Here is a 24232-nt window from a genome sequence, read left to right as displayed (position 1 = left end):
TGCATTAATGCATGATATAGAAAGGATAAATTTGCCTTTAAATTGGAATGCAGTTCAAAGTGACTGAATTCTCCAATTTCAGCCACTATATTTGCCAAAGAACAAACTGGAAAATGGAACTGGTATCATTCATCTGCTCCTGGTTCACTGGGAGGTTTGGGGAAGGGACTTCCTATGAAGATAAAAGCAGAATAGTTTATTGATAAACTGTAGTGACCACTAAATTTTACAATCTGTAGTAGTGTAGGTTTACTTTTAAATTCATTTAGCACAGAAAAGCTGTAAGAAACAATGGTTTAATGATGCTTTATCATCAGTCATTGATACCCCCTGGTAATCACAAGTAGGCTGATTTATAGGAAGGTTTGCTAAGTTTTGCTGTTAGTTAAATATATATATATCATGGCTGAACATACTTTATTCTGTTACTTTTAAGTAGCTTAAACTGGATAAAATAGTTCAACTGTCTCTAAACCTTTTAGACTTGAGAGATTAATACAATATCTTGGATTTTAAAAAAATCGCAAACGACAAAGGAAAACAGCATTTTCCTCTTAACAATAGGTATTACCCCTATGACACCAGTAACTAGCTGAACAAACGTATTGTATAATTATGTGTATATATATTATGTACAATTTGTTTCCAACATTATATTATTTCTGTGGTTCTGGTTTATTATGTAAGGTGTGGTCAGCAGTGCAGAAATACAGAAAATAGTATCTCCCCCTAAGAAGTTTAAATCTTAATATAAAATTGAGTTAGTTATTCCTCAGTGAGCGACAGCTGATTTAAGTAAATAAATAAAGACCTAAGTTTGTCCATACTGCTTCCTCTCAAATGTTTTAGCCTACGTTTTCAGCTGATTCGTCCATTAAAATTCTGCCGTGGAAATGATTATGTTGTTCTCCAGAAATCTTCAGGGCTTTGTTTTAATCATTTAGCTGTCCTTTCATGTTTCTAAAACAGATTGATCTGTGTGACCTCCAGAGAAGTCACAGTCACGTTGTTTAAAATATCCTGCTTAATATGAATTTTTCAGAGGTCTGTCCCAAGCTGTCTCTGTGTGCATAAGGGACTCAGCTAATAAAGTCTGAGAGAAATCAGTCTCAGTGACTGAGAGTCAAATTACAGAAATGTCATGTCGTCTTATATCAGCATGTCAGCAATATAGATACTTCATCCCTGTTTTGAACCTTCAAAATAAACAGCTATGTCATAGTGACTGATACCAGTTCCATTTTGCCTACCAACTCAGTTGATTTTATATTTTATTTCTCATTTATGATGGAATAATCAGCAGCTCTTTTTCTCATTTATTTTCTCATATTTTTATTCCAGGATTTGCCTCTGAAGCAGGGAGTGTCTGCATTAAAAATGACCTGTAGTTCTCTGCTTCATAGGTTAGAAACTTATTTTAATATTTTGTGGCTAAGCACAGTCCCGTCTTTTTCAAAAATAAAAAATTCCAACAATAAATGGTTTAATTGGCATTGAATGTGGATTATAAGCATTTTGCATTGGGGCTTCCATTATTTTAGATGAAATGGCTTCTACACAAATAACTAGTCCAGCTGAGGCAATGAAAGCTCTGTTTACTTGCAGCCATTTTTATGAATTAACATTAAGTTTTAAAAAAGTTGATTACAGTGGATCATACTAAGTCTTATTTGGACATTTCCAAAGTACTGTACTGGCTAGGCTGTATTGCTTTAAGCATTTACATTCTAAAACTTACCAAATTCCAAATATTTGTTGGGGGAAAGAAATCGGTTCATAAATCACTTTATTTCAATGGGACTGCTATAGCCAGCACACACAGAACCATGTATCTTGTATTTACTTCTGAATTATACACCGCAGATGCTTCTTCAGCTCCTTCCTCTTCCTCCATGGGCGGTGCTTGCAGCTCCTTTACCACCTCTTCCAGTCCTACCATTTACTCTACCTCAGTCACCGACAGCAAGGCTATGCAAGTGGAGAGCTGCTCCTCAGCCGTGGGGGTAAGTACCAGAGGGGTAAGTGAAAAGCAGTTAACCAGTAACACAGTCCAGCAGCAGCAGTCAACGCCGAAGAGACACACAGTCCTGTACATCTCGCCACCACCTGAGGACTTGCTGGACAACAGTCGGATGTCCTGCCAGGATGAGGGGTGTGGATTGGAGTCAGAACAGAGCTGCAGTATGTGGATGGAGGATTCACCCTCCAACTTCAGTAACATGAGTACCAGTTCCTACAATGATAACACTGAGGTGCCACGTAAATCACGCAAACGAAATCCAAAGCAGAGGCCAGGGATCAAACGTCGAGATTGTGAAGAGTCCAACATGGATATATTTGATGCCGACAGTGCCAAAGCGCCTCACTATGTCCTTTCTCAGCTCAGCACGGACAGCAAAGGCAACTCAAAAGCAGGAAATGGGTTGGTATCTGCCTTTTTTTTTTTTTTTTTTAAATTCTATCGCCATATGTAAAACCAAACTAATAAAACTCCCCCCACGCCCCGTCAAGTGTTCTACTCAGGTTCTCACATAAATCCCCTCCCTTCTCTGCTGTTCCCTTTTGCGTCCTAACCCATGATAAGTTCTCATTAGACTTGTTAATGTTTATTTAGAAGATAAGGCTAAACTTTCCTGCAACAATTGGATGCAGCGCTGATGAGCTCATCTGTATTCTTGTTTAAGTAAAATTCCTAAAAGATTGCACAATTCCATTTATAAAATGGCAATGAAAACGTTACTGTATTTAAAAAGAAAGGCAGCAGTGGACTGGACGCACCCTAAACCTTAATGTTTTTTGCAGGATTTTATGTGAGGATTTCAGTCTGTGCACTTTACCTGCTTCTGTTTGCCTCTTTCTCTATTTATCAAATAGGGAGAGTGATGGGAGTAGAAGTTAATGGCTTGTTAAGATTTCTCATCATTTAAATTAACACATCCTTTTTTATAAAATGTTAAGATGATATGGTGAACCAAAATTTTGTTTTTTCTTGTGAATTCACTTCTGTATTTGATTTTTTCAGAAATAAATCTCTAATCCTGTTTCTCTCTGTGCTTCTGGGTTGTGTGCATGCGTGTGTCTGTATGTGGGCACGCCTGGGTGGTGGTCTCTCATCTCTCCCACTTCACACTGTTCACTAAATGCATTTCAGTAGTTGCTTAAAGAGGAAGAAGTCCATCAGTTTACAATAGAGTGTTGATACATATTTTATTTTTTAACTTGTGGCTTCTTTAGTACTTTTAAGATGGATGGTCAAGTGGATAGATTTGGCTTTTTTTGGGGGGGTGTTGTATTTTGTTTCTGTTTTTACTTTTATGTATGTGCTTGCAGTACGTTCTAATGTTCATCACAGTAATGGTGAATATTAAAATTTGACTGATGGGAAAGATTATGAACTTCTCATATTCCAAAGGGAAAGAGCCTGGAGTCTGTATTCCCAGGGTCATTGCAGTTCCATACTTAAAATTTCACTGTGAGAAGGTGATTCTGAGAAACTCTCCAGAGTGTGCTGGCCTGGGTACCGCACTGGGAAAAGCCGAGCTGGGTGGTACCAGGAGCGTTGGCTCTGCCGCCCGCTCCTGCCTCCTCGGACCTCTGGGTCTTCTGGTCTCTCCTTACAACAACCGCTCAAAGCTTTGACTGCAGTTGTCCAGCATCTCTTGTTTTCACCAGCTGAAACTGATAATAAAGTAAAACATTAGTACATGGTAGACCTGAAGAAGCAAGTTAGCATATGTAAAGCAGCTGCTTGGAACTAGGAAACTGCCTCCACCGAGCACAAAGGAGGTCAGGCTCTCCCTTACAAAGGGAAGAAACTTTATCGAAAGGCAAGAACTGGGTGACTGTAAATGTGACCTCTGGACAGAAAGGGGAGATTTAGTAAACTCTGGAACAATATGTATGATGTCAATCTAAAACATCACAAGACTATAACATTCCCTAAAATATTAGGGGCTAAATCAGTGAACATTCATCGGTACTGTCAGCAATGCTCTGTGAACGCAGGGGTAGATAAGCATAATTTTTTTTCTGATGTGTCGTATACAGGCTAGATTGAACTGCAGCAAAACTCTTATGTAACAGAATTGTCCTTTTAAATAAAAGCTCTGGGATAAGAAATGGCCAAGATATTAGAAAACTCAATTTTGCAGTTGGAAGATGGAGATTCAGCATTACAAATCTAGGTCGCAGTAGTGACTTTTTTGTTTTAACTTTCCAATCTGATGGAGTTCAGCCAAGGGAGTTCATTTACTTTTGGCTTTAAGAAAAGAGCAAGGAAAGCACCCTTGCTAATTTGTGAAGTGGAAATAGCATTTGCCTCAAAAGAGACTTCTAGTCAGTTGTCTTTAAAAGGTAGGAAGAAAAAGAATATTCCTGGGGAAACTGTTGGAATTTGTGAAAGCCTTTTTAGAAATGGACAAATTTATGGTGATGTAGGGCAAAGAGTCTCAGACTTCCGACATGCTCGGTCTCCCTTTCACTTTCAGGTCTCCACTAGGAACAGCCCCGATGCCAGTGCAGGACCAGGCAGACCTTACCTCATGAAATCTGTTTTAATAGGCTCATGGGGTTTGCCACTTACATTTCTTTTTTAGAAAAGAAGTGCTAGCTTTGAGGAGACATTGTCTGGTAACAATTAAGCTAATAAATAAACGGGTGTGTATGAAATATTTTACTATTTGTATGTGCATGGATATTAGTATTATAAATAAACTAAGTTAAAAGGATGTGTAAATGATATCCTTGTAATTTGAGAAGAAAGACCACTGAGAAGTTCTGGTGAAGGCTTTACAGTTGCTTTCAAGTTCAGCCAATCTGATTGAAAGTAATGATTACTTTAGGTTTCTAGAGGGAAAACTTTCAAATAATTGTTAGGCAGCATCTCTTCACATAAATATGACAGTGTATAAAATATTAGTATGTTGACAATTAAGGTAACTTGGGTTTTAAGAGTAAAGTAATGTCAGGAAAACATAGAGCTGTGTTGGAGAGGCCAAAGTGTTAATGTCACACTGCTAAAAATTCGTATTTTGAGTGTTAAAAGTGAACTTCATTTCAATGGCTGCCTCTCTAACGCTTCCCTTCAAAATTCAATAATATGTCGGTCTCCTGTATTAATTTATGGAGCTGGAAAGTGTGATGAGGTCAGACTCAGCAATCCATGTGATGTCTTTACATGGAGGGTTCTCCCGTGGCATTACGGTGCCCAGCCTGCCTAACCGAGGTGCAGAAAGCACAGGTCCCAGGCACAGTGTTTTGAATAATGCGGTGGTGTTCGCAGTAGCTGAGGTTGCTCGGCGTTCCTTCCTGCGTTCCCTGTGGGAAGCTAAGAGATTGTAGCTGTGTGATCTAAAATTCTGAGTAAGAAAGAGAGAAGACTTTTATTGAAAGTCCACTGGAGTAATGTCCTGACAGGAAGAATAGAGAAAGTGATTACCTAAAAAGCTTGAATTTGATTAGGGGTTTTGCTGAACTTGTACAGAAGCAAGAGCATAGTGGTGTTAATTACAGTTTATTTAGTGTATCGCAGGTTTTGTATATGCCACATTGAAGAAGAATTTTGTCCCTTTTCCTAAAGAAGGTATGTTTTTACATAGTGTTTTTATTTTTTAAAGAGCCTGTTTGACTCGACTGTGGCAGAGTAATCAGGACTCCTTGGCAGAAAGATGGTACTCTCGCAGTCTTCTGTACCCTCTAGATCCTGCCTCTCTGCTGTTACTGGGTTGAAGACGAGCATGCAAGGCAGCCAGGGCCGCTCAGGGACGCACGCTGGGCGTCCGTCCCAGTCTCAGCTGGATGAGCAGGAGGCAGTCCCATGGTGAAGTGGTTAACCACAAACAGAAAAACATGAATGAAATTCATACAAAGCATAGACCTTGTAACAGCTCAGCAGTGTCCATTTTAACCCCTTGTTACATATATTAAAAGGTTTTGGAAGATTTAGTAGAAATAAGAGGGTGACAAATAGGACTATCGGAGGTATGAGATGCGGTGGAATCAGGGAGCAAAATGCCCGACCTGGGGTAGGAGAAGGCCCTTCAGTAGGAAAAATGCTGGGCCAGGCTGTGCAGGGGCTGGGGAATGGCTCGGAAGTATTTGCATGCTATGTGGCCTTGTGCTATTCATTGCACAGTAGGAGTTTTAGGAAAGGTGCTGATACGTTTGTTAGTATAAATCATCTGGTAATTGGGAAGAGAGCACTATGGGTTGCCCCAGCCTTCACGTCAGTGAAAAACTCATGCAGTGGCAAAGCTCTTGGTAAACTATTTTGAAGAAAAAGCATTTTTTCACTCTTCTCCCCGAGGAAAAAATCCTGGATAAATTACTTCCGTATGTTGCACATTGGAACAGGATTTGTTTTTTAAGTGATTCACACCTGTTATTTTAACTGCTTTCTTCAGAGTCATTAGCTGTTAGAAACTACTTTTTGGCAGTAAAAAAGAATATTATGTTCTGCGTAAACTCATTGAGCCCTTTTTCTGCCTGTACCGTTTGCCATGGCATGTTTACATTTGCTAGTGTTAAATGGGTTTATTAGACTTCAGTTCAGGATCATTACACAAACCTGCTCTGTATGAGATCAAGATTTATTTTCCATTGTGCTTTAAAGTGAACACAAAATTGATCACATGATGTTATACTTTGGAGGGCTTCTTCATTCAGGTTTTAATTATGGAACTGAACACAAGATACAGTGCATCTTAAGGTACGCACCTGGAAAGAAACAGTCTTTTTGCATACACTGCAGTTTTAAAATTGGTGCGACTATGTCAGCTTTTTACAATAACTAATTCGGTTTTAACATAAATTTATCAATCTGTTTTGATAGAAATTAGTATTTGAGTTTGCATGGATATGCAAGTTCAGGCGGAGACAGGCATGAGGCTGTTTTCCTATTTAAAGAAGTATCATTTAACCTTAAATCCATTCAGTGTGTGTGTGTACATATGTATATTTGTTACAGAAGCGAAACAGCTTATTCAGTTAATATCAGGCTGTATCATATACTATGAAAAGCAGGTTATGAGCCGCCTTCTGTTTGTTAACATAGTTTAATGCTAATTGATTTTTCCCTTCCTTTATGTTTACTCTCTGAAAAGCAGTTCCTATTTGCGCTGGATGGAGGAGGCAGGGAAGCACTGTTCCTCTTCATCCTGCAGGTTTCCTTCTCTGTCAGAAAGAATTCCAAAGTTTGCTCTCAACTATAAATCTTCTATCCGTTAATATACACTCTTTACCTTTTTAGCTTTTCTGTGATTAAGTTTGTTTTTACTGGGGAGCTGCTTTATAACATCTTTTTAATGGTCTGCTTTGACTTGCCAGAGCATCAGAGAACCAGAAAGGAGCTGGAGGGAAGAAGACACCAATGTTGTGTGGTCAGTATCCGACTAAGAGTGAGGGGAAGGAGCTGAAGATAGTGGTACAGCCAGAAACCCAGCACAGGGCTCGTTATCTGACTGAAGGCAGCCGAGGCTCAGTGAAAGACCGGACACAGCAAGGCTTTCCGACTGTAAAGGTAGGCTGTTTAGTGTTAGGTGATATGGGGACTCCTTTCCAAGGGATGCTTGGTAGAATGGGAGCTGGTTCAGTTCAAATAGGCCTAGAATCTCTATTTTTAGAGGGAAGGGGGGAGACTTTGCAGTCTCTTTGCTGTAGAGACTGTACTGTATCTCTTCTTGCAGGTAACAAGAAGCCTATCTGCATCACAAAGTTACAGGAGGAAGGAAGCTTTATGTCAAGGCAATGATATATAATCTGTGATGCATGTCCTGTTAGACTACAATTATACAAACTGTGTAAATAGATAGACACTTGAAGCATACAAAACTAGGACAGTGAAATGCTGTAACTTTGCTGATGACAGTGGGTCATCATTATGTCTTACTGGTAAGGACATAAACCTAGGTTTCATTTAAAAAAAAATAAAATTAAAAGTGGCCTTTTTTAATTTTTTTTTTTATAAGAAGTATCTGAATCCACATATCCAGTGTCTGTCTTTCAAGTAGAGTCATAAAGGTCTAACTGAGGTGTACTTTATGGGTCGTACTGCTCAGTATGGTTAGCAGTAGTGAAGTACATGTGGATGAGTAGAACTGGAGAATGGGGGGAAGAAAAGAGGAAGCAGTTGTATGCACACTGAACAAATGCAGCCTGTTTCCTGTATAGACTTTGATGCCTTAAAGTTTAGGTGTTGATGGTCACTTGCTCAGAGGTGGGGATGAGCGGCACAGGACTGAATGGTGTCCTCAATCCTTCTGACCAAGGGGAAGGATCTGGATAGAGCAGATGCAGTCAGGGATCCAGGGCCTGGCTGCAGAGCTGGCTTCTCCAGCAAGCATTTAGCTTCTTTGTTCATCTTGCTTCATTTGGGGGGGAGAAAAGGATGACTGATGTAATTCACCTTACTCAAAGAGGGGAAAAATTGTTGGTGATCAGGCTTGCCAGCTGGTGAGGAGGGCTTTACTCTAAGTTTGTCAGAGGATGGGGACCAAAGCCCAGAAAGGAAGGAGGAGCTACAAATGGAGGAGAAACACAAGGAAGGCGGCTACAGAGAGGACTTTCACATTCCTGTTCAAAAGGGAGAACATAAAGAGGCTGTTCTCCAGTGACTGCACACTCATGCACAGAGTGTGAATTTGCAGGTCTGGTTTCTTCCCTTGTGTAGTCACAGGGCTGTGACTTGACTGGAATCGCAGAGGCTTGGAGTAGCATACGTGGCTGGAATGCAGTCGTGGATGTGCAGCAGCCGTTCAGAAAGAAGAGAGGACATCATATATCATAAGGAGCTCCCTGACTGCACAGATCTCCACCATGAAATTGGAGACTGGCCTGTTGAGCTCAGAGGAGGGAGGGAGCTCAGGGATAATGTTTTGGTATCTGTTACAGACTGCCTGACTGAGAAGATAGAGTTGATGCTTTCTATAGGTCACTAACAGGAGTCTCCTGCTCACAGACCTCTCTCATCATGAAAGGTTTCAGCCATCGGTCCATCTGCAAGGATGGCTACATAGCCTGGTGGAAGCAATCCAAGAACCTTGGGACTGTGCTTGTGAAGGTTTTCTAATGCAAATGGTAGAGAGGCTTACCAGGAGTAATGCTGTACTTGACTTACACAAACAGAAGAACTGATGTCAAATACCATCACAAAAGTTGCAGTGACCACAGTATGAATGTGAGAGTGGACACCAACCTGAATACAAACCAGCATTGCACACTCATTGGAACGAAGGCAAATGGCATCCTGGTTATATTTGGAGGAGTGTGGCCAGCAGGTCGAGCGAGAAGACGACTATATTTGTTATCATACAAATGAGAAAGATAAAAGACATTTCCTTTCATACTTTTTCTTAGTTATGCCACTTTGAGAAAGCAGCAAAGCAGTTCTCAATCCAAACTGATGTACTAGGTCCACAAAGAAATGTTTGTTTATGATACAGCCTTTAAAATTTGTGCTGACTAATGCTGACAGAGTATAGAAGTATACTTATCTTTAAAGTCCTGTTCAACACTGTTAGAAACATCTCCAACACTTCACTCAGTCCTCCTGAGTAATGCAGAAATCCAGTAAAGTTTTGTAAGAAAAGAATCCATTCATATAGTCCTGTTGCTATGGTGATTTAGTGCTCATTTATGTGAATTTTCTTAATGGGCCTTTGTTCATCTGAATTTCCTTTTAATTCCTTTCCCAGTTACCCTTTAGCACCCATCAGTGAAAATTCTGTTTGGAAGAGTCTCGTGTTACTGAATTCCTGGAAGCTCAAGCTTGCTTTACCAGTAGGCAAGCTAGTTCATACCCTGCATATAAAAGTCTGCCAGGGTTGGACAGACAAAATGAGTCAGTGGATCTTCAGGAAATCTGAGTTAGTGGAAAAAAAACATGTAAAGGACAACAGGGCTTTTTGGTTTGTTTGGGTTTTTTGGGGTGTGTTTTAAAGATGGGGAAGAATAGTGTAAAAATGTTGCTAGTTCAGTAGAGATCTGGTGCTTGCTCTTCTCTGGCAGCACCTGTGATGGGCAACCATTCAGATGCATCACTCTTAAGCAGACTGAGGAGGAGAAGCAGGTTCTGTGGCCCTTTAAAGAAAACCATGTTACTTGATGACTTAGAACTAGAGTCTATAATCAATATGCAACATTAAAATTGTGTAAACAAACCTTAGTCAAGTGACTTGTCTGGCAAAACAAAGATTATCCTGAATGCAAAGTGTCAGCAGAGGTATTCCAGCCATCAGTAGCAGATTTTCATGTTTTCTTGCTAACAGTATTGCAAAGCTGGAGCAGTTACCATCCAGATGATGAGAGATGCTCTTGCACACCTTTCATATCTTCTAACAAGAACACCGGGGAAGAAAAGCAACACTGGTTAGCTGTGGTGATGCTGTTTCTAGCCAAGGAGACCTTGGTGACATGACACAAAGACCATTCATTCAGCCTTCCATGTAAAAGAGATTCAATGGTAGAACAGAGTACCCTTTACTCCCCACTGCTTTTTGACCACCTGGTGAAATTAAGTCCTCTCGTTGGCTGTTTTCACGGTCTCTTGTTTATTCGTGCTCTCTTGGCTTTTGAGCTCTTTAATATGAACTATACCCGTTAGTCTGTGGTTCATACATGGGACCCTGCACTAGGCCACCTCCAGAAATCTTTTGGCTTTGCCCATCCGTAACAGTCGTAACCCACCTACCTGCTGTAAGCTAATTGCTCCTTTTGGACATGAGGAGCGTACTATGATTTTATCAGTATTTGCTGATTTTTTTTTTTCTCCCCCCCCCCCAACTTGCTAAGAACTGCAGAACTAAATTTTCTAAGTGTGTCAGGGACTAATCCCCTAAGAGATCCTCTGGAGGATTCTGCTCTCATTTGCATCTCCTTACTAGTAAAGATTGAGCTTCCTTCTGCAAGTACTGACTGGGCTTCCAGGCCTAGGATGAAACATAACATTGTCGCCCAGAAATCCTCTAGCAACAATTGTGGCTTAATGAAAACATTAAAAATACTTGCTTTATCTCCTCCTAGAATGCTGTGGCAAAGAATTTCCATCTCTGGCCTGGGAATTTGGCAGCGATCTAGTGTTTGTTTTTACTTGGAGTATTTTTGTTCTGTTACCTAAAAAGAATAAGAGACGTTACTTGGTAATACAATGTCCAGGTTTACTTCAAGACTTACGTCAGAGTATTTTTAGTATGTAGCACCGCAGTGGGATTCTGCTAATGAAAAAAAGCGTTAAAAGGACACAAACCCTTTCATGCTAGGATGTCGATGTTATAAAAACTAACGCATTTTTCACTAACACGTTCTGGGATGATTATGGCTTGCACACTGGATTGCAGGAGGACTGCTAAATCATTATGTGAAATGTATGTCTGACCTGCTTTTATTTATTAAGTGTTTCGGTGAATCCTAACACTGTTCGTAAAGTTTAAGCAGGAGATGTCAAGTTGCCATTTTTTATTTTCATTTTGGTGTCTGAAGGAAAACTAGGTTTGCATGGTTGGACCGTACAATAATTCATTCCATTCCTCCCTCTGCTTTCCCCCTCGTCCTTTTGTGACTCATCCAGAGGTTTTGCAAGCATTAGACAACTTTAATCTGGTTTCGCAAAGACTGCAAGGTGCGGCTGGCATGAAGATGGGATCCTAGAAGTGTAGCATGCTAATTGATTGATCAGCATGCACATACTGACCAACAAATTCTCATCAGCTTTGGAACCAGCCACAGCAAATGTTCTCTTTCTCAGCTGACTGGTGGATGTAGATGCTGGTGGGGAAGGAGGATCCTGGGAAGAGATGAGGAAATAGTCACGGTTGGGGTGAGAGTAAGGGATCGTAAGAGACATGAAAGTTGGAGTGGGGATAATTCTGTGTGGAGATAGATAGGATTCAAGCTGGTTTAAAAATAAAATACTAATAATTAAAAAAAAAAAAAAAAATTCACCTGTTTATTAATGACCGACTTGTCTTTTAATGGAAGAACAACTGACAAAAGATAAAAAATATTAGCATTTTGTTTATAAACTAGATGAAAGATTTTTGTTCCCTCTTCCCTTAGGATTGTTTCCAGCAACACTGGGAGCAGATTCACTTCAAATTCAGCTGCATAAAATGTTTCCTGTTTTAATTAAGAGGCATTGCTGGCCAGTTGAAATATTTAATTTGTGTTGCTGTGTTTCAGCTGGAAGGTCACAACGAGCCGGTGGTGCTGCAGGTATTCGTGGGTAATGACTCTGGTCGAGTGAAGCCGCACGGGTTCTACCAGGCCTGCAGAGTTACTGGGAGAAACACTACTCCCTGTAAAGAAGTGGATATAGAGGGGACTACTGTTATTGAGGTTGGACTGGACCCGAGCAACAATATGACACTTGCGTGAGTAGCTTTTTTTAAAAAAAAAAAATTTTCATTTATTAGTTTGTCTTCAGAAACTGATTTTCCTTTTTTGATTGGATTGGTTAGTAGTTAAAAGTCTGGAACATCTTGGCACACACCAGGCACTTAATGAAGCTACATGTATAAGAAACTTTTAAATCGCATTCTCAGTTTGTGTTTATTGTACTTAATGCTTAATCTGGTCTTTCCTAAAACTTTAGCAATTAACTTTGTTACATTAGTTTCATGTTCTGTTTGAACAATAATGTGCATATTCGAGCATTACGTGAACTGTAAACTGGTCACTGGTTCTGCTGGTTGTCTCGTCTTTTAACAAGTACAGAACTGCTAATCAGACGAGGGAAGGAGAATATTGGCATCTTCAGATCCCTTTAGGCCCAAAAGGCTGGGAGTTGCGGATAGTGAGGCTAAACTCTGGCTTTTCTCCTCTCTTGCTTCGCTTGCTCCATTTCTATCATTTCCACCAGGTAGTCCTTTGTCACGGAAGCCTCCTGCTTTGCTGTCTTTACAGAGCTTGTCTGGTCAAGCACAGGCAACGTTTCAGCTACAGTTTACAGACACGTGTAGGCAGTGCACGGCCGCTGCTGAGAAGGGATGTGCTCTGTCTGGTGGCAGTAGCTAACTGCAGGAGATTTTTGAGCAAGTGGCCTCATCTGCTTGTGTGGTTTAGATCTCCCAAGAAACTTTAGATGTAAGCAATTCCCTAATAAGCTTTTCACATGTATCTTAATATACAGAAAGGGAGTGATCTTCTTTCAAAGTATTCTTTTCAGTAGAATGTCTTTTAATGGGTGTGTGGTTGAAAGCTGCCACTCTTTACTTAGAAGCTTGTCTTGTTTCAAGAGAAGAAACGTTTCTTCAATTTACAGCGTCCACTTCTTAAGCAGGATAATACAGTTGCTAATAGACTGAATCAATTTGATTTTTTTTTTAATATAAAATATATTCCCATGATAAGTTTGGAAACTGCCTCTTAGAGAGTAATTTTATAATTGTCCTCAAGTGTTAATGTAAAACCATATAAGTATAGAGATACTAGAAGGATGAATTTGGAATTATCTAGGAAGAAAAGTTTTGCATAGGCTGTTTTCCCAAAAGATATCGTAATGTCTCAAAAGAAATCTTCCTAGTATTTCAGTGATGCTGTAGCACCTCTCTGTTGATGGTAATGCCAGTGCCACCTTCTGAATCACTCTCCCCTCCTCTCTGCTCCCTAGCTGTTGCTTGTTGGCCCTGATGCAGCACAAAAATTTGTTCTACTGAAATTAGGTACCAGATGGTCCCCGTACTTTTTGGATGTAGGGCCTAAGATCCTAGTAAATTTACAATATTCTTCTTCTTAACACATCAGGCTGTGTTTGGTTTTTTTGTTTGTTTGTTTTCTGCTTGAAATAATTTTGCATCTAGCATGTCTTTCTGAAAGTTAGACCTGCATCACTCTCTCACCCTGGCCCTGTATACATTTCCCGTAGGACCACAGTTATGGTATGACGTATCTATCACTTCCAAGTTCCACTGAGCATAAAAAATAATATGACTACAGTAAGTTTTCTTCTACTACTGCTTTAAGTGAATGCAGAATATTTTGTAGTAATAATCTTACAAACCCAGATCTAGCCCCAGGAATGGAAGAATGAAGATCTGTGATTATAAATTGAACGCTTACCAGAATTACTTTGTTACGTTGCATTTTCTGTTTTATTCATACTACTTTCATATTCCTTCCTCCCATGATTCATCATCCAAATTATGTAGGGATGAATTGAAAACCGGGCTATATAATGAGAAAGCTCATATAGAGTTTTCATGTAAATAAATAAAAAAAATCTAATAATATTTCAGTAATTACTTCAAGAGTTTTGACTTTGTGGCTTGTGTAACTAGTCAAAAGATTATTAAAGATGCCGAACTTCTTAAACTCTATTAAACTCTCAACTATTTTGTGTTGTTAGGGTTGATTGCGTGGGAATACTGAAGCTGAGAAATGCTGATGTTGAAGCTAGGATAGGGATTGCTGGTTCCAAGAAAAAAAGCACACGTGCTAGGCTGGTGTTTCGTGTTAACATCACTCGCAAAGATGGTTCAACTTTGACTCTTCAGACACCTTCTTCCCCAATTTTGTGCAGTAAGTATCAAAATAAAAGTTGGTATTAGAGGACTCTGGATTTTAGTGTGATTGCCATAAAATGCCTTGGGGGAAAAAGTTCCCCAGTGTTAATCTGTGATTATTTCAGAATTGCTATGGCTAAGATCACATGGATTGATTTTTATTTGGGGTGGGGTGTTAGTTAAATTGGCTGACCGGTATTTAAAAGTAGTTAGAACTTTTATTAAATGAATTTTTGCCTTTTAAAAGGTCAGAATTTTTGTCATGATTGCTTTGAACTTATTCTATTACTTTTTTGATACAGGTTTTAATCTCTTCTGTATTGTCACATTCATCTGTCAGCTTTCAGTGATAGAAAGGACTTCTGATAAGTTAGTAAGCATGGCTCTCTACAGTTGTGGTAGTTCGTTGGGCCGGAGGCTGAATCTGTTCTGGTTCAGTGCAAGAATGAAACGTTTTATAGCTATTTATTAAAATGCTCTGTTTAGCACTGAGCACAGATGGCCATGCTGACTGGTTAGGTTATACTGAACAACAGGGAAAACGAAATCAGAGGAGGCTGCAGTACATCAGGGGCTGCTTGGCGTATACAGTCTGTAGTGACTTCCAGTTATGGGGAATTCTGTTCATCCATCAAAGAGAAGGGATAGGGAAATGTGTTTATGGGATTATTGATACTTCTTGATAAGCAACATTATAGGAAAGCTTTTTCTCCGCGCGTGGAACATAGTATGATTATGCAAGCTGCTGGGCGCTTGTGTTGTGCTCTTTCCATTCTATAAGAAGTAGTTATTGTTTTTGGTTTTTTCTTTTTTCTCAACACTGTCAGTACCTATTGTGTCAGGGCTCCTATTCAGCTCGTCAGAAACTGCAGCTTTGTTGCCAGTGAAAGAACAGATTGGAAGAGGAAATAATTAAAAACATGTGAGCTTCCACATCAGATACTGCCATGCGATTCCAGTGCTGCAGGCAACAGGCAGTTCGGCAGCTGTGCCATGTAGCCTGTCTCTCCTTCCAGTATTCTGCTCTTGCAGAGAATCCCTTTGCAAGACTTAAGGAGAGCAGGAACCCTGCGGAAACCCTGAAAAGGCTGATAACCAAAGAGGCATCACTACTGATGCAGGGGGGGACTCTCCTTCTCTTTTCAGCCATGTTCTATGCTTTAGGCAATAGTTTGACACTTGGGGTGCTCTTCCAGAAAGGCCAGCTTGGGGCGTTCCTGTCCCTTGGTTTTTCCTCCTCCTGCCACTTTTTGCTAAATCTTTCTTTTTCCAGTATTTTTTAAACTGGTGGAGTTCTCAAACTTACGCACTTGTTGTTGGAAAATATGTAACTACATTTGCTGGACATATGGTTGTCTCTGTAGCTCCATTCCAGTCAGTATAGTATTGTAGTATCTGATATTAATTTTCAGATATAAGAAAAAATATTTTCTATAAAATCTTCAAAAGCTATTTCTGTATACATTTTGTTTGTATCATTAACTTGCTGGTTAAAGATAAAATTACTTAAATCATAGCAGAAATGGGAATGGAAATCATCTGGTGTTTTCTTAAACCTGTAACAATCCAAAACTTGCTATCGTAAGTAGAAGCTGAGTCTGAGATGTTTGAGACACCTATTTCAAAATAGGCTGTTTAGCTAAAAAAGCTGTGTTTGATGCCCTTCCTGCTTAGCTTGTTGGTAAGGCCATTCCAGTATTGGTTTATGAGGGTCCCTTGTAGTCTTCATTCTCTGTTTGCTGAATGCATCCATTTTTACCTGTAACATTAGTAGCTATGTTTTGAGATCGGGGCAGTGAGTAAAAAAGCAGAATATGAGAGTGATGACATGCTAAGGGACATTAGAAGAAAGGAAGGAGGAAAGAAGGAAATAAAACTTATCCTTTCATAAATAAAGTTCTAAAAAAAAAATGCAGTAAGGAGTAAATTGGTTTAGTTTTTAGCAAGTTGGGTTTTGGTCAGTTGATAAGAAAATTTTCCGAATTGTGTAAGTTGCTAAGAGATTGTCCAGGAATTTTATAGCGTCTCCATTGCTGGAAGTCTAAAACAAAGAAACAAAATACTCTGGTTAGACTTGTGTCTTTGAGGAATGATGTGGGTAAAACTGATCGTGATGTAAAGGTTGAGAGGGGAATTCTTGAAGCTCTTGCCAGGATTCTGTGCTTCTGCTGTCTTAACTTACTCCAAAGTTATGGTGACTTGGCAGTAGACCTTAGCCAACCAAATAGTGCTGGTACCTGTATACTGGCTGATCAATATGGCATAAAATTTTGTTGTTTATTAAGTTATTTGTTTATATAAATAATCTCCTCCAGCACGTTACGTCTGGTTTGTTTGCTACACACATCTTATTACAGATGTGTACTGTACCTTCTCAAATAAGGTTTACATTTTCACTCATCAGAGCCTGTTTATGTTGTGTTTTATAACTAATATTGCTGTCAAAGTTGCAATAATGTTCCTGAAACTATAGGAAAGACATTAAGTAGATGCAGGCAGTTTATTTAAGGTCTGCGTTTTAAATAGGCTTTGTTAACTTGTTAGCAAACCTAAATCCAGTTACTCTTTTCAGAAGTTCATGTGCCTTGAGCGTATTTAGTAGTTGCGTAATGGTTGCCTAGGAACCCGCTGCAACAGTTGTAGAAAAATCCTTTCTGAAAGGTCATTAAATAATTTGGAGTGTTACAGTATGTATGTTCCTCCATGTAGTAAGCCCAGAGAATACTGTTATTAAACACCAAAAGTGGGCCACGTAAGTGCAAAGCACAAGTACAAGCTTATGCCACTAGGATTTTATGGTGAATAGAAAAGGCGGTTGAGAAACCTTTATTAGAAACTGGAATTATTTTACAACATATTAAATGTGACAAAGTCAAAACACATTATTTTAAAATGTATGTCTGTATTTAAATAGTCTTTGGTGCTCATTTTCATTTAACACACATGGTCTTATTTGATTTATGCTTTAAGAAGTGTAGAAGCAGTTTGCAGCAAAGGCAACTTGTAGTACATGTTATGTAAATCATCATCTGAATCACTGGCTGCGAGGCAGAGGTTTCCAGGGATGTGTATCTGTAGCTGCATTCTCTTTGCTAGTTTATAGGCTATAAATTGCTATAATCCCCAACTACAGAGATGCGACTCTTGCAAGGATTTGTATTAGCTGAAGTATATAGGTCTAGAAAGTCATCAAATCATAGAATGGTTTGGGTTGGAAGGGACCTTAAAGATCATCTTGTTCCAACCCCTCTGCCATGGGCAGGGACACCTTCCACTAGATCAGGTTGCTCAAAGCCCTGGGTTAGTTCTTGCACCAGCCAGAAAGCTATGTCATGTAAAAAAAAAAAAAATCTATAAAAAACCCCCAGGTAATATGGGAATTACTACTTCTACCCTTTTGCATAGCAGAACAAAATAAGCTTTACAAAAAAATGTTTTTATGAGCTTAAGGATAAATTTGAAGATGTGCTTCAGCTATATCTAAGGGCTGATGCATTTGTTTATCGCTCTCTATGCCAGGAAATTACAGAACCAAATTTTCTTCTCTCCTGAACACTTCTTGAGCTTTAGCTCAAACACTGAAAGTTTTGTTTTGAAGATTTAATAAATGCAGGAGAAAAGGGAAAAGATTATTAGTGGATCATTGACCTAAGTGTGATTTCTTGAGGTCATTACACTTAGTGAAGAAATAATAGAAACCGTTATCTTCTGAAAAGTTTTGTCATGAATGATACAGTAAAGGAAGAAGCTCAGGAATTTTGTTCTTTCCTTTAATCCTGTAAGTAAAAGCTTTTTGTTTTGGATGTTGATATTTTCTTGATTTCAAACTCTGTGTTTTTTCAATTGCAGCTCAACCAGCAGGAGTTCCAGAGATTCTAAAGAAAAGTCTGCACAGTTGTTCAGTGAAGGGTGAAGAGGAAGTTTTTCTGATTGGCAAGAACTTTCTAAAGGGAACAAAAGTGATTTTCCAAGAGAATGTTTCTGGTTAGTGTGAAAGCAGTGATGGTTTGGGGTGCTGAAGAGAGCATGTTTGGGTTTACGTTGGTTGATAAAGTTTTGTTGTAGAGAACAAACGGAGAAGCAGAATCAAAGGCACTAAAATAAATTGCTTTATATGGGTGTGCAATAAATTATGCTTTTTAACTTTCATTTAGATGAGAATTCTTGGAAGGCAGAAGCTGAAATAGACATGGAATTATTTCATCAGGTACTTCTGTATTATTATTAATACTACTACAAAAAAAAGACTCCGACTCTGTTTCCAAAGAAAAATCGAATAAGCCTTTCCCTTTTCCTATGCATTTATAGAAATAATATTCCTTTTCTTCAAATAAGTTCTTTAGTGACTCTGGTAGAATATAATTGTTTTGGGTTTACACAAGTATAATTGTTCAATTTCTGATTGAGAACTTAGATACCACAGTAGGAGTGTGGTATTTGAACTTGGTGAGCAAGTCTTTGCCCTTACATACAATGTAATTAAAAGGCCTAATACAGTTTTTCCAGTAGCTTTCCTAAGGACACATTAGATTGCTACTGAGTGGAAATATGTTGCGTGTACGTTGTAGTCTTTATACCTGGCTGAATTTCTGTTCGTCTTTGTGGACTATTGGACTGAAATTAGAGAAATTTAGATGTAAATGATGTCTGACAAATGTCATCTTGCTCCCACCTCCGAAGGCAGTTTTCCATGCATGCGCTGGTAGAAATGATTTCTCACTTCTAGTGGGATAGATAGTTGGGGAATAGACAGCCTATAGATCGCTCGTCGCTATTACTGTTGTTGAATGATTGCAAACCTATTTTTTGATGTCTGCTCAGTGTTAAATCCGCTTAAGTGTAACATGAAACTGCATCCTCCATCTGTTCACGCTGAATACAAAGACCTGATTCAGCAGAACAGTGAAGTGTCATGAGTCCAGCAGAATTTGATGGCAAACTGATTGCAGTTCAGTAAGGCATGTTAGGCATAAACTTATGTTTCAAGTACTGGACTTTATATGTCTTTCCTTTCTTCACCTTCTATTTAAGCTGTAAGTTGCCAATGAGTTTCATAAGTAGATTATTCAAATCTCTCTTCTAGCACAAGTTAGTTACTGAAAGTGTAACTTGATCACGTTTCCCCCAATGTCTTTGCTTTTTATGGTGTTTTATCAGTCTGTTTCTTTGTTTTGATGGATGTAAATACAATTAAGGTCAATAGTAATGAAGTAAGGTTTCTAATGTGATTTTTTTAAAAATTATTTTTGCATTGTAGAATCACCTTATTGTGAAGGTGCCACCATATCATGACCAGCAAATAACCTCAGCTGTTTCTGTGGGAATATATGTGGTGACCAATGCTGGAAGATCACACGATGTGCAACCATTTACGTACACTCCAGATACATGTATGTAAAATGTAGAAATCTGGGGGAAGGAATGGACAGTTTTACCTGCTAAGCATCTCATTTCTGATTTCATAGTATTTAGTCCACACAACAGAAATGTTAAGTAACGTGGATCTTTTCAAACTCCTCTTGTTGGCGAGGTTTGCAATTGTTAAATAAGACAATCTAAAGGCTTGGCTTTTCTCATGTGTGTGGCAGGTAGCTCAAATTTCAGCTGCATGGAGGCAGCTGTTCTTATAAAGTAGCATCTATTTCTAGTATAAGGTTCAAAATGAAGATGGGCAGGGAAAAAAGTAGACATACTACATACAGTGCACCAAATACAACTGAAAAATAGCACCAAGTTTTATCCTAAGTAATGTTGAAGTTTGACCATATTATGTATTTTTATTTGTCTATATTACAATACACAGTGCAAGTGCTGACTGGCTCTTTCATTTTTGGAAGTGAAAATGATATTTTGCGCACTGTGATCATTGGTGCATTCACAGCAACAAACAGAAAGTTTATGTACAACTCAGTGTTTCTCTGGGTTCCAAAGAACCTTAATTTCTTTAAGGTATAAGTAACTGGTTTGGTTTGCTTTGGGGTTTTTTGTGTGTTTGTTGTTTTAACATAAGGAAGTTTTCAAAAGTGTTTTGTCTCAACAGCTGGTACTCTGAATGTTAACGTGAAGAAGGAAATCTCCAGCCCAGCCCAACATTGTTCTTTTGAAGAGGCTATAAAAGGTACTAAATTGATTCTTATCGTTGTTGTTAATAATTTAACTATAAATTCCTACCCAAATTTGGAGGAATGAATCAGACGTCCTGGGAAGATAAGTCTGTGCTTATAAAATCTGGCCATATTCTTAGTGAGGTTTGTTTTCTGATTCTGAGTATTTTACTTTATAACTATATTCCTTTAAGTATATTTTAACATGAGCTAGTATAGAACAAAAACTTTGGGGGGGGATCCTAAAAAAAATTTTTTTGTTTTCATGCCTCAGGCCCTGCAGTCTAATCTTCATTTAATATGCTTGCAAGGGAAGAAGACAAAGAAAGAAGCCTAAGATGGCAGTTAATACAAAGGATTTAGAAACTGCGTAGTGTTAATTTAAGCAAAAACACACGTAAAGGTGGTGGTGAGGGAAGAACTGAGTACTGAAAAACATGAACGTGCCACCTTAGTATTTTTCGGAAGCTGTCCACTGGTTTTATAAGACCACTTTCAGTGGGTCTAGTTATGAAGGCTAATCCGGGCAATTTCAACTTACTCCCTTCAGTGAGGTTTTTTTCCCTGACCATTCTGTCCATGCAAAGTTTGTTGTTTTGTTCCAAGGGAGCAAGTTTTAGGTTTGCCTGGTTTTTGAGTGTGAAGTGAATTGATCCTTCCGATATTGAAATAAAAGTAGAGGAAGGAAATGTTTCTTAGTTGATTGTTAAAACTATGGTAGTGTGCAAAGGTTAATGGAAATTTCCATAGCCTGCTCTGGTGAAAGCAGGTTGAAAGGTAAGCAAATTAACAATGTGATCACAAGTTTGATAGGAATCCATAGCTTCAGGTTAAAATCATGAAGCTCATGTTTGAAGTTAATAGCTTGGTCTTGGCAGGGGATATATTTACAAGTTGACTTTACAACTTGTTAAGGAGGATAATACAAGATATGATGAGTTTAAACCTGCAGAGAATATTTGGGGGAGAAACGTGCAAAAATATTTAGGGCAATAAAACAAGCTGATAAAAGGACTAGTAAGACTTCTAGTAGCAAGATTAGAAAGATGAGGCCTATAATAACTAATGTATCAGGGCAAGCCTGACATCCATCTAATTTAGAATGGAGGTTTAACCAAGGGAAGATACCAACTGCTTCAGAACATGTGCTGTTCATAAGAACGCAACGTGCCACTTCTGTTGCTTCATGTCCTCCATTTAATGTATGTGATAAATCTTAATTTACTTTCTTGTGTGGGTTTTCTGCTAGCCAGCTCTTTTTTGACAGTTCATTCCTGTACCTGTTCTACTCTAGGTTGATCATGAACCAGAGGTCAGACAATTTTGTCTGCTTTATGTATTTTGTCTCTGCATATGTCCCAGCCCATCCTTCCTCACTGTTCTGAAATGGTAAAGACTAGGTGGGGATCCAGTGGGATGCTACTTCCTTCCTGTTTCCTTTCACTGGGAGCAAAATCATAGAATTCATAATTTCTTAAGTGGCACCATTTCCAGCAGCCCTGGCCAAATAGAATGAACTGTTGCCGCCAGGGGCATGTACAGTTATGTATTGACCTACAGGGCCTTTCTCTTCCTGTCACAGGCAATTTTAATCGGGTATCTGTGAATATTCCTTAAAATAATTTCTATTACAACATCTGCATATGTAAAAAAACCCAAAACGTGGCTTCCCAAAGCCATTACAGATTCTTAGCTCTAACATTTTAAGAGTCTGCACATTTGACAGACTTCAATGACAAGTTACGTTTCAAGACAACAAATTTAGAATTCTACGCTGTTCTGTAAGCTGGAGGAAGATGGGGGTGTATGGACATCCATGTAGTTCCGGTCTTTGCCTCCTAACGTTGAAGTAGTGCTGGAGCATTGTTTTTAAGTGGTTAATGATGGTTTCAGTTTCCAGCTTTGGGAGAAAAGGGAAAGAGGGTGTGTATGCTTTAATAAGATGGTAACTGTTCAGAAGTTCTAAACTAAGTGTGTTACAAAAACATAGTAAAAGACCAAAACCAACAATGTTTCTCTGCTGTTGAAACTTCTTTCTCATTATTAATCTCGCTTCTTTTTTTCATTCTTCCAACGAAATATGTCACTGTGAATGAACATACCATTGCTAGAATCTAATCTGTATACCACTGGGATTTTTTTTTAATTACATAGATTTTTTTTTTTTAATTGTTTCTGATGAACACAACATGATTAAGCACATAGAAGAGAAAAACTTATAAATTGTGACTACAGTATAGAAAAACACTGACTGCTGTCTTTAAATACACTGTATGACTAGCTGTCCTGAAGTAGACGTATTTTAGAATAGTCTCACTCAAATTGCATTCCCTGCCAGCAGCACAGCCCAACACGTCAGGTCAGGGGGCTTGTATTTCTGGAGCCAGCCACCCCAAACCTGTGAGTTAACAGAAGGAGGGAAAGAGTTTATTTGGCTGTCAGTATATTGACAACTGTTGCCATACTGATGGCTGAGAATTTATTGCTGAAGACAGAAAATAACATTTCAGGAGAGAGTCTTTGGTTTTACATAGAATAAACACACGAGGACTGCAGAAATTTTACTGCCGTGTTATTGTAAGATGTAAATTTGTCTAAAGCCTGGAGATCTGTTGCTTTATGTTGAAGGTTAATTCTTTAATTTACTTAAAAGTACTTATGGAACTATGGTTTTTACAGGTTTTCCCATTGGTTTGTTTTAAGCTCAATTTCAGCAGTTTTTGAAATCAAGAAAGTTAATTTCATTTACAGCAAAGATCTCAGCTTACGTAATATTTTTACGTGTATCAGGAAAAATTAGAATTAAAACTAAGATGATCTAATTTGTTTTAAGAAGCCACCCTTCTACTTTAAAAAAAAAAATAGGAAAAAATAGGCACTGCAAAGGCAAAATAACAACTTGCTCTTGCTACAGAGCTGGCATGCAGATTTATCAAGTTTTTGCTTGATTAGTCCTTTAACAGAATAAAAATACAGTCTGAATGCTTTGAGCACTCTGTTCACATGGTTATCTGAAAACAGGCATTTTTCAAAATGAAATAGAGAAGTTGTACAGTTAAAGTGCAGTAAAGTTTAAAATCTGATAATTTGTGGAAAGATGTCTTAAGCTTTTATGTTTGTAGTTTAAGCAGTTGCTGGATGGCTGTCCTGGTCTAGAAAGATACGAAATGGAAGAAAAACAAAACTATGGCAGGCATTGCTGTTAGTCTTAAAAATAACCTTTGAAGGTTTCAGGTTTTCTAGGATTATTTGAAATATTCAAATGTTTGCAATGATCTCTCTGCATATTGGCATCTTATATGAGGATGAGAGCTCTCATGGTAGGGCTGAAAAGCGAGACGGGAAGCAGGCCACCACTAGAAACCCACTCTTTGCATAGTGAATGTTAACGTTCCATTGCCCTTCTTTTATTTTTATTTGTGACTGCAGCAGTGAAGGCCACTGGTTGTAACCTGGAGAAGGTAAACATTCTTCCTAGTGCCTTGATAACTCCACTCATGCCAAGCAGTATGATTAAGAATGAAGATGTGGCTCCAATGGAAGTAAGTGCAGAAAAAAGATCTCCCCCTGTCTTCAAGGTAAGTTTGATTGTGATCTGAAGACAGTAGCTTTAATAGTCTTAGTTACATTTACCCA

The 24232-nt window shown here is 38.7% G+C and overlaps 1 protein-coding gene across 4 annotated transcripts in view; it reads left to right on the top strand.

Annotated features, from left to right (window-relative positions):
• The window catches only part of NFAT5 (nuclear factor of activated T cells 5), a 69276-nt gene that overhangs the window by 37253 nt on the left and 7791 nt on the right, over positions 1–24232 (top strand). Inside the window, exons 2-11 of one of the 4 annotated variants that reach the window (XM_076348874.1) lie at positions 1342–1403; positions 1864–2422; positions 7324–7516; positions 12172–12362; positions 14336–14508; positions 18342–18476; positions 18647–18699; positions 19750–19882; positions 20533–20610; positions 24026–24174. In XM_076348874.1, the coding sequence (XP_076204989.1) occupies positions 1893–2422; positions 7324–7516; positions 12172–12362; positions 14336–14508; positions 18342–18476; positions 18647–18699; positions 19750–19882; positions 20533–20610; positions 24026–24174 (1635 nt within the window). In that variant the 5' untranslated portion in view covers positions 1342–1403; positions 1864–1892. Of the gene's footprint in view, positions 1–1264; positions 1404–1863; positions 2423–7323; positions 7517–12171; positions 12363–14335; positions 14509–18341; positions 18477–18646; positions 18700–19749; positions 19883–20532; positions 20611–24025; positions 24175–24232 lie in introns of those variants that run through there. The other 3 variants (XM_076348875.1, XM_076348873.1, XM_076348872.1) reach the window with 3 other exon arrangements.

The sequence above is a fragment of the Aptenodytes patagonicus genome, chromosome 11 (assembly GCF_965638725.1).
Source record: "Aptenodytes patagonicus chromosome 11, bAptPat1.pri.cur, whole genome shotgun sequence".
Taxonomy (NCBI): Eukaryota; Metazoa; Chordata; class Aves; order Sphenisciformes; family Spheniscidae; genus Aptenodytes; species Aptenodytes patagonicus.
This window is presented reverse-complemented; position numbering and strand designations above follow the sequence as displayed.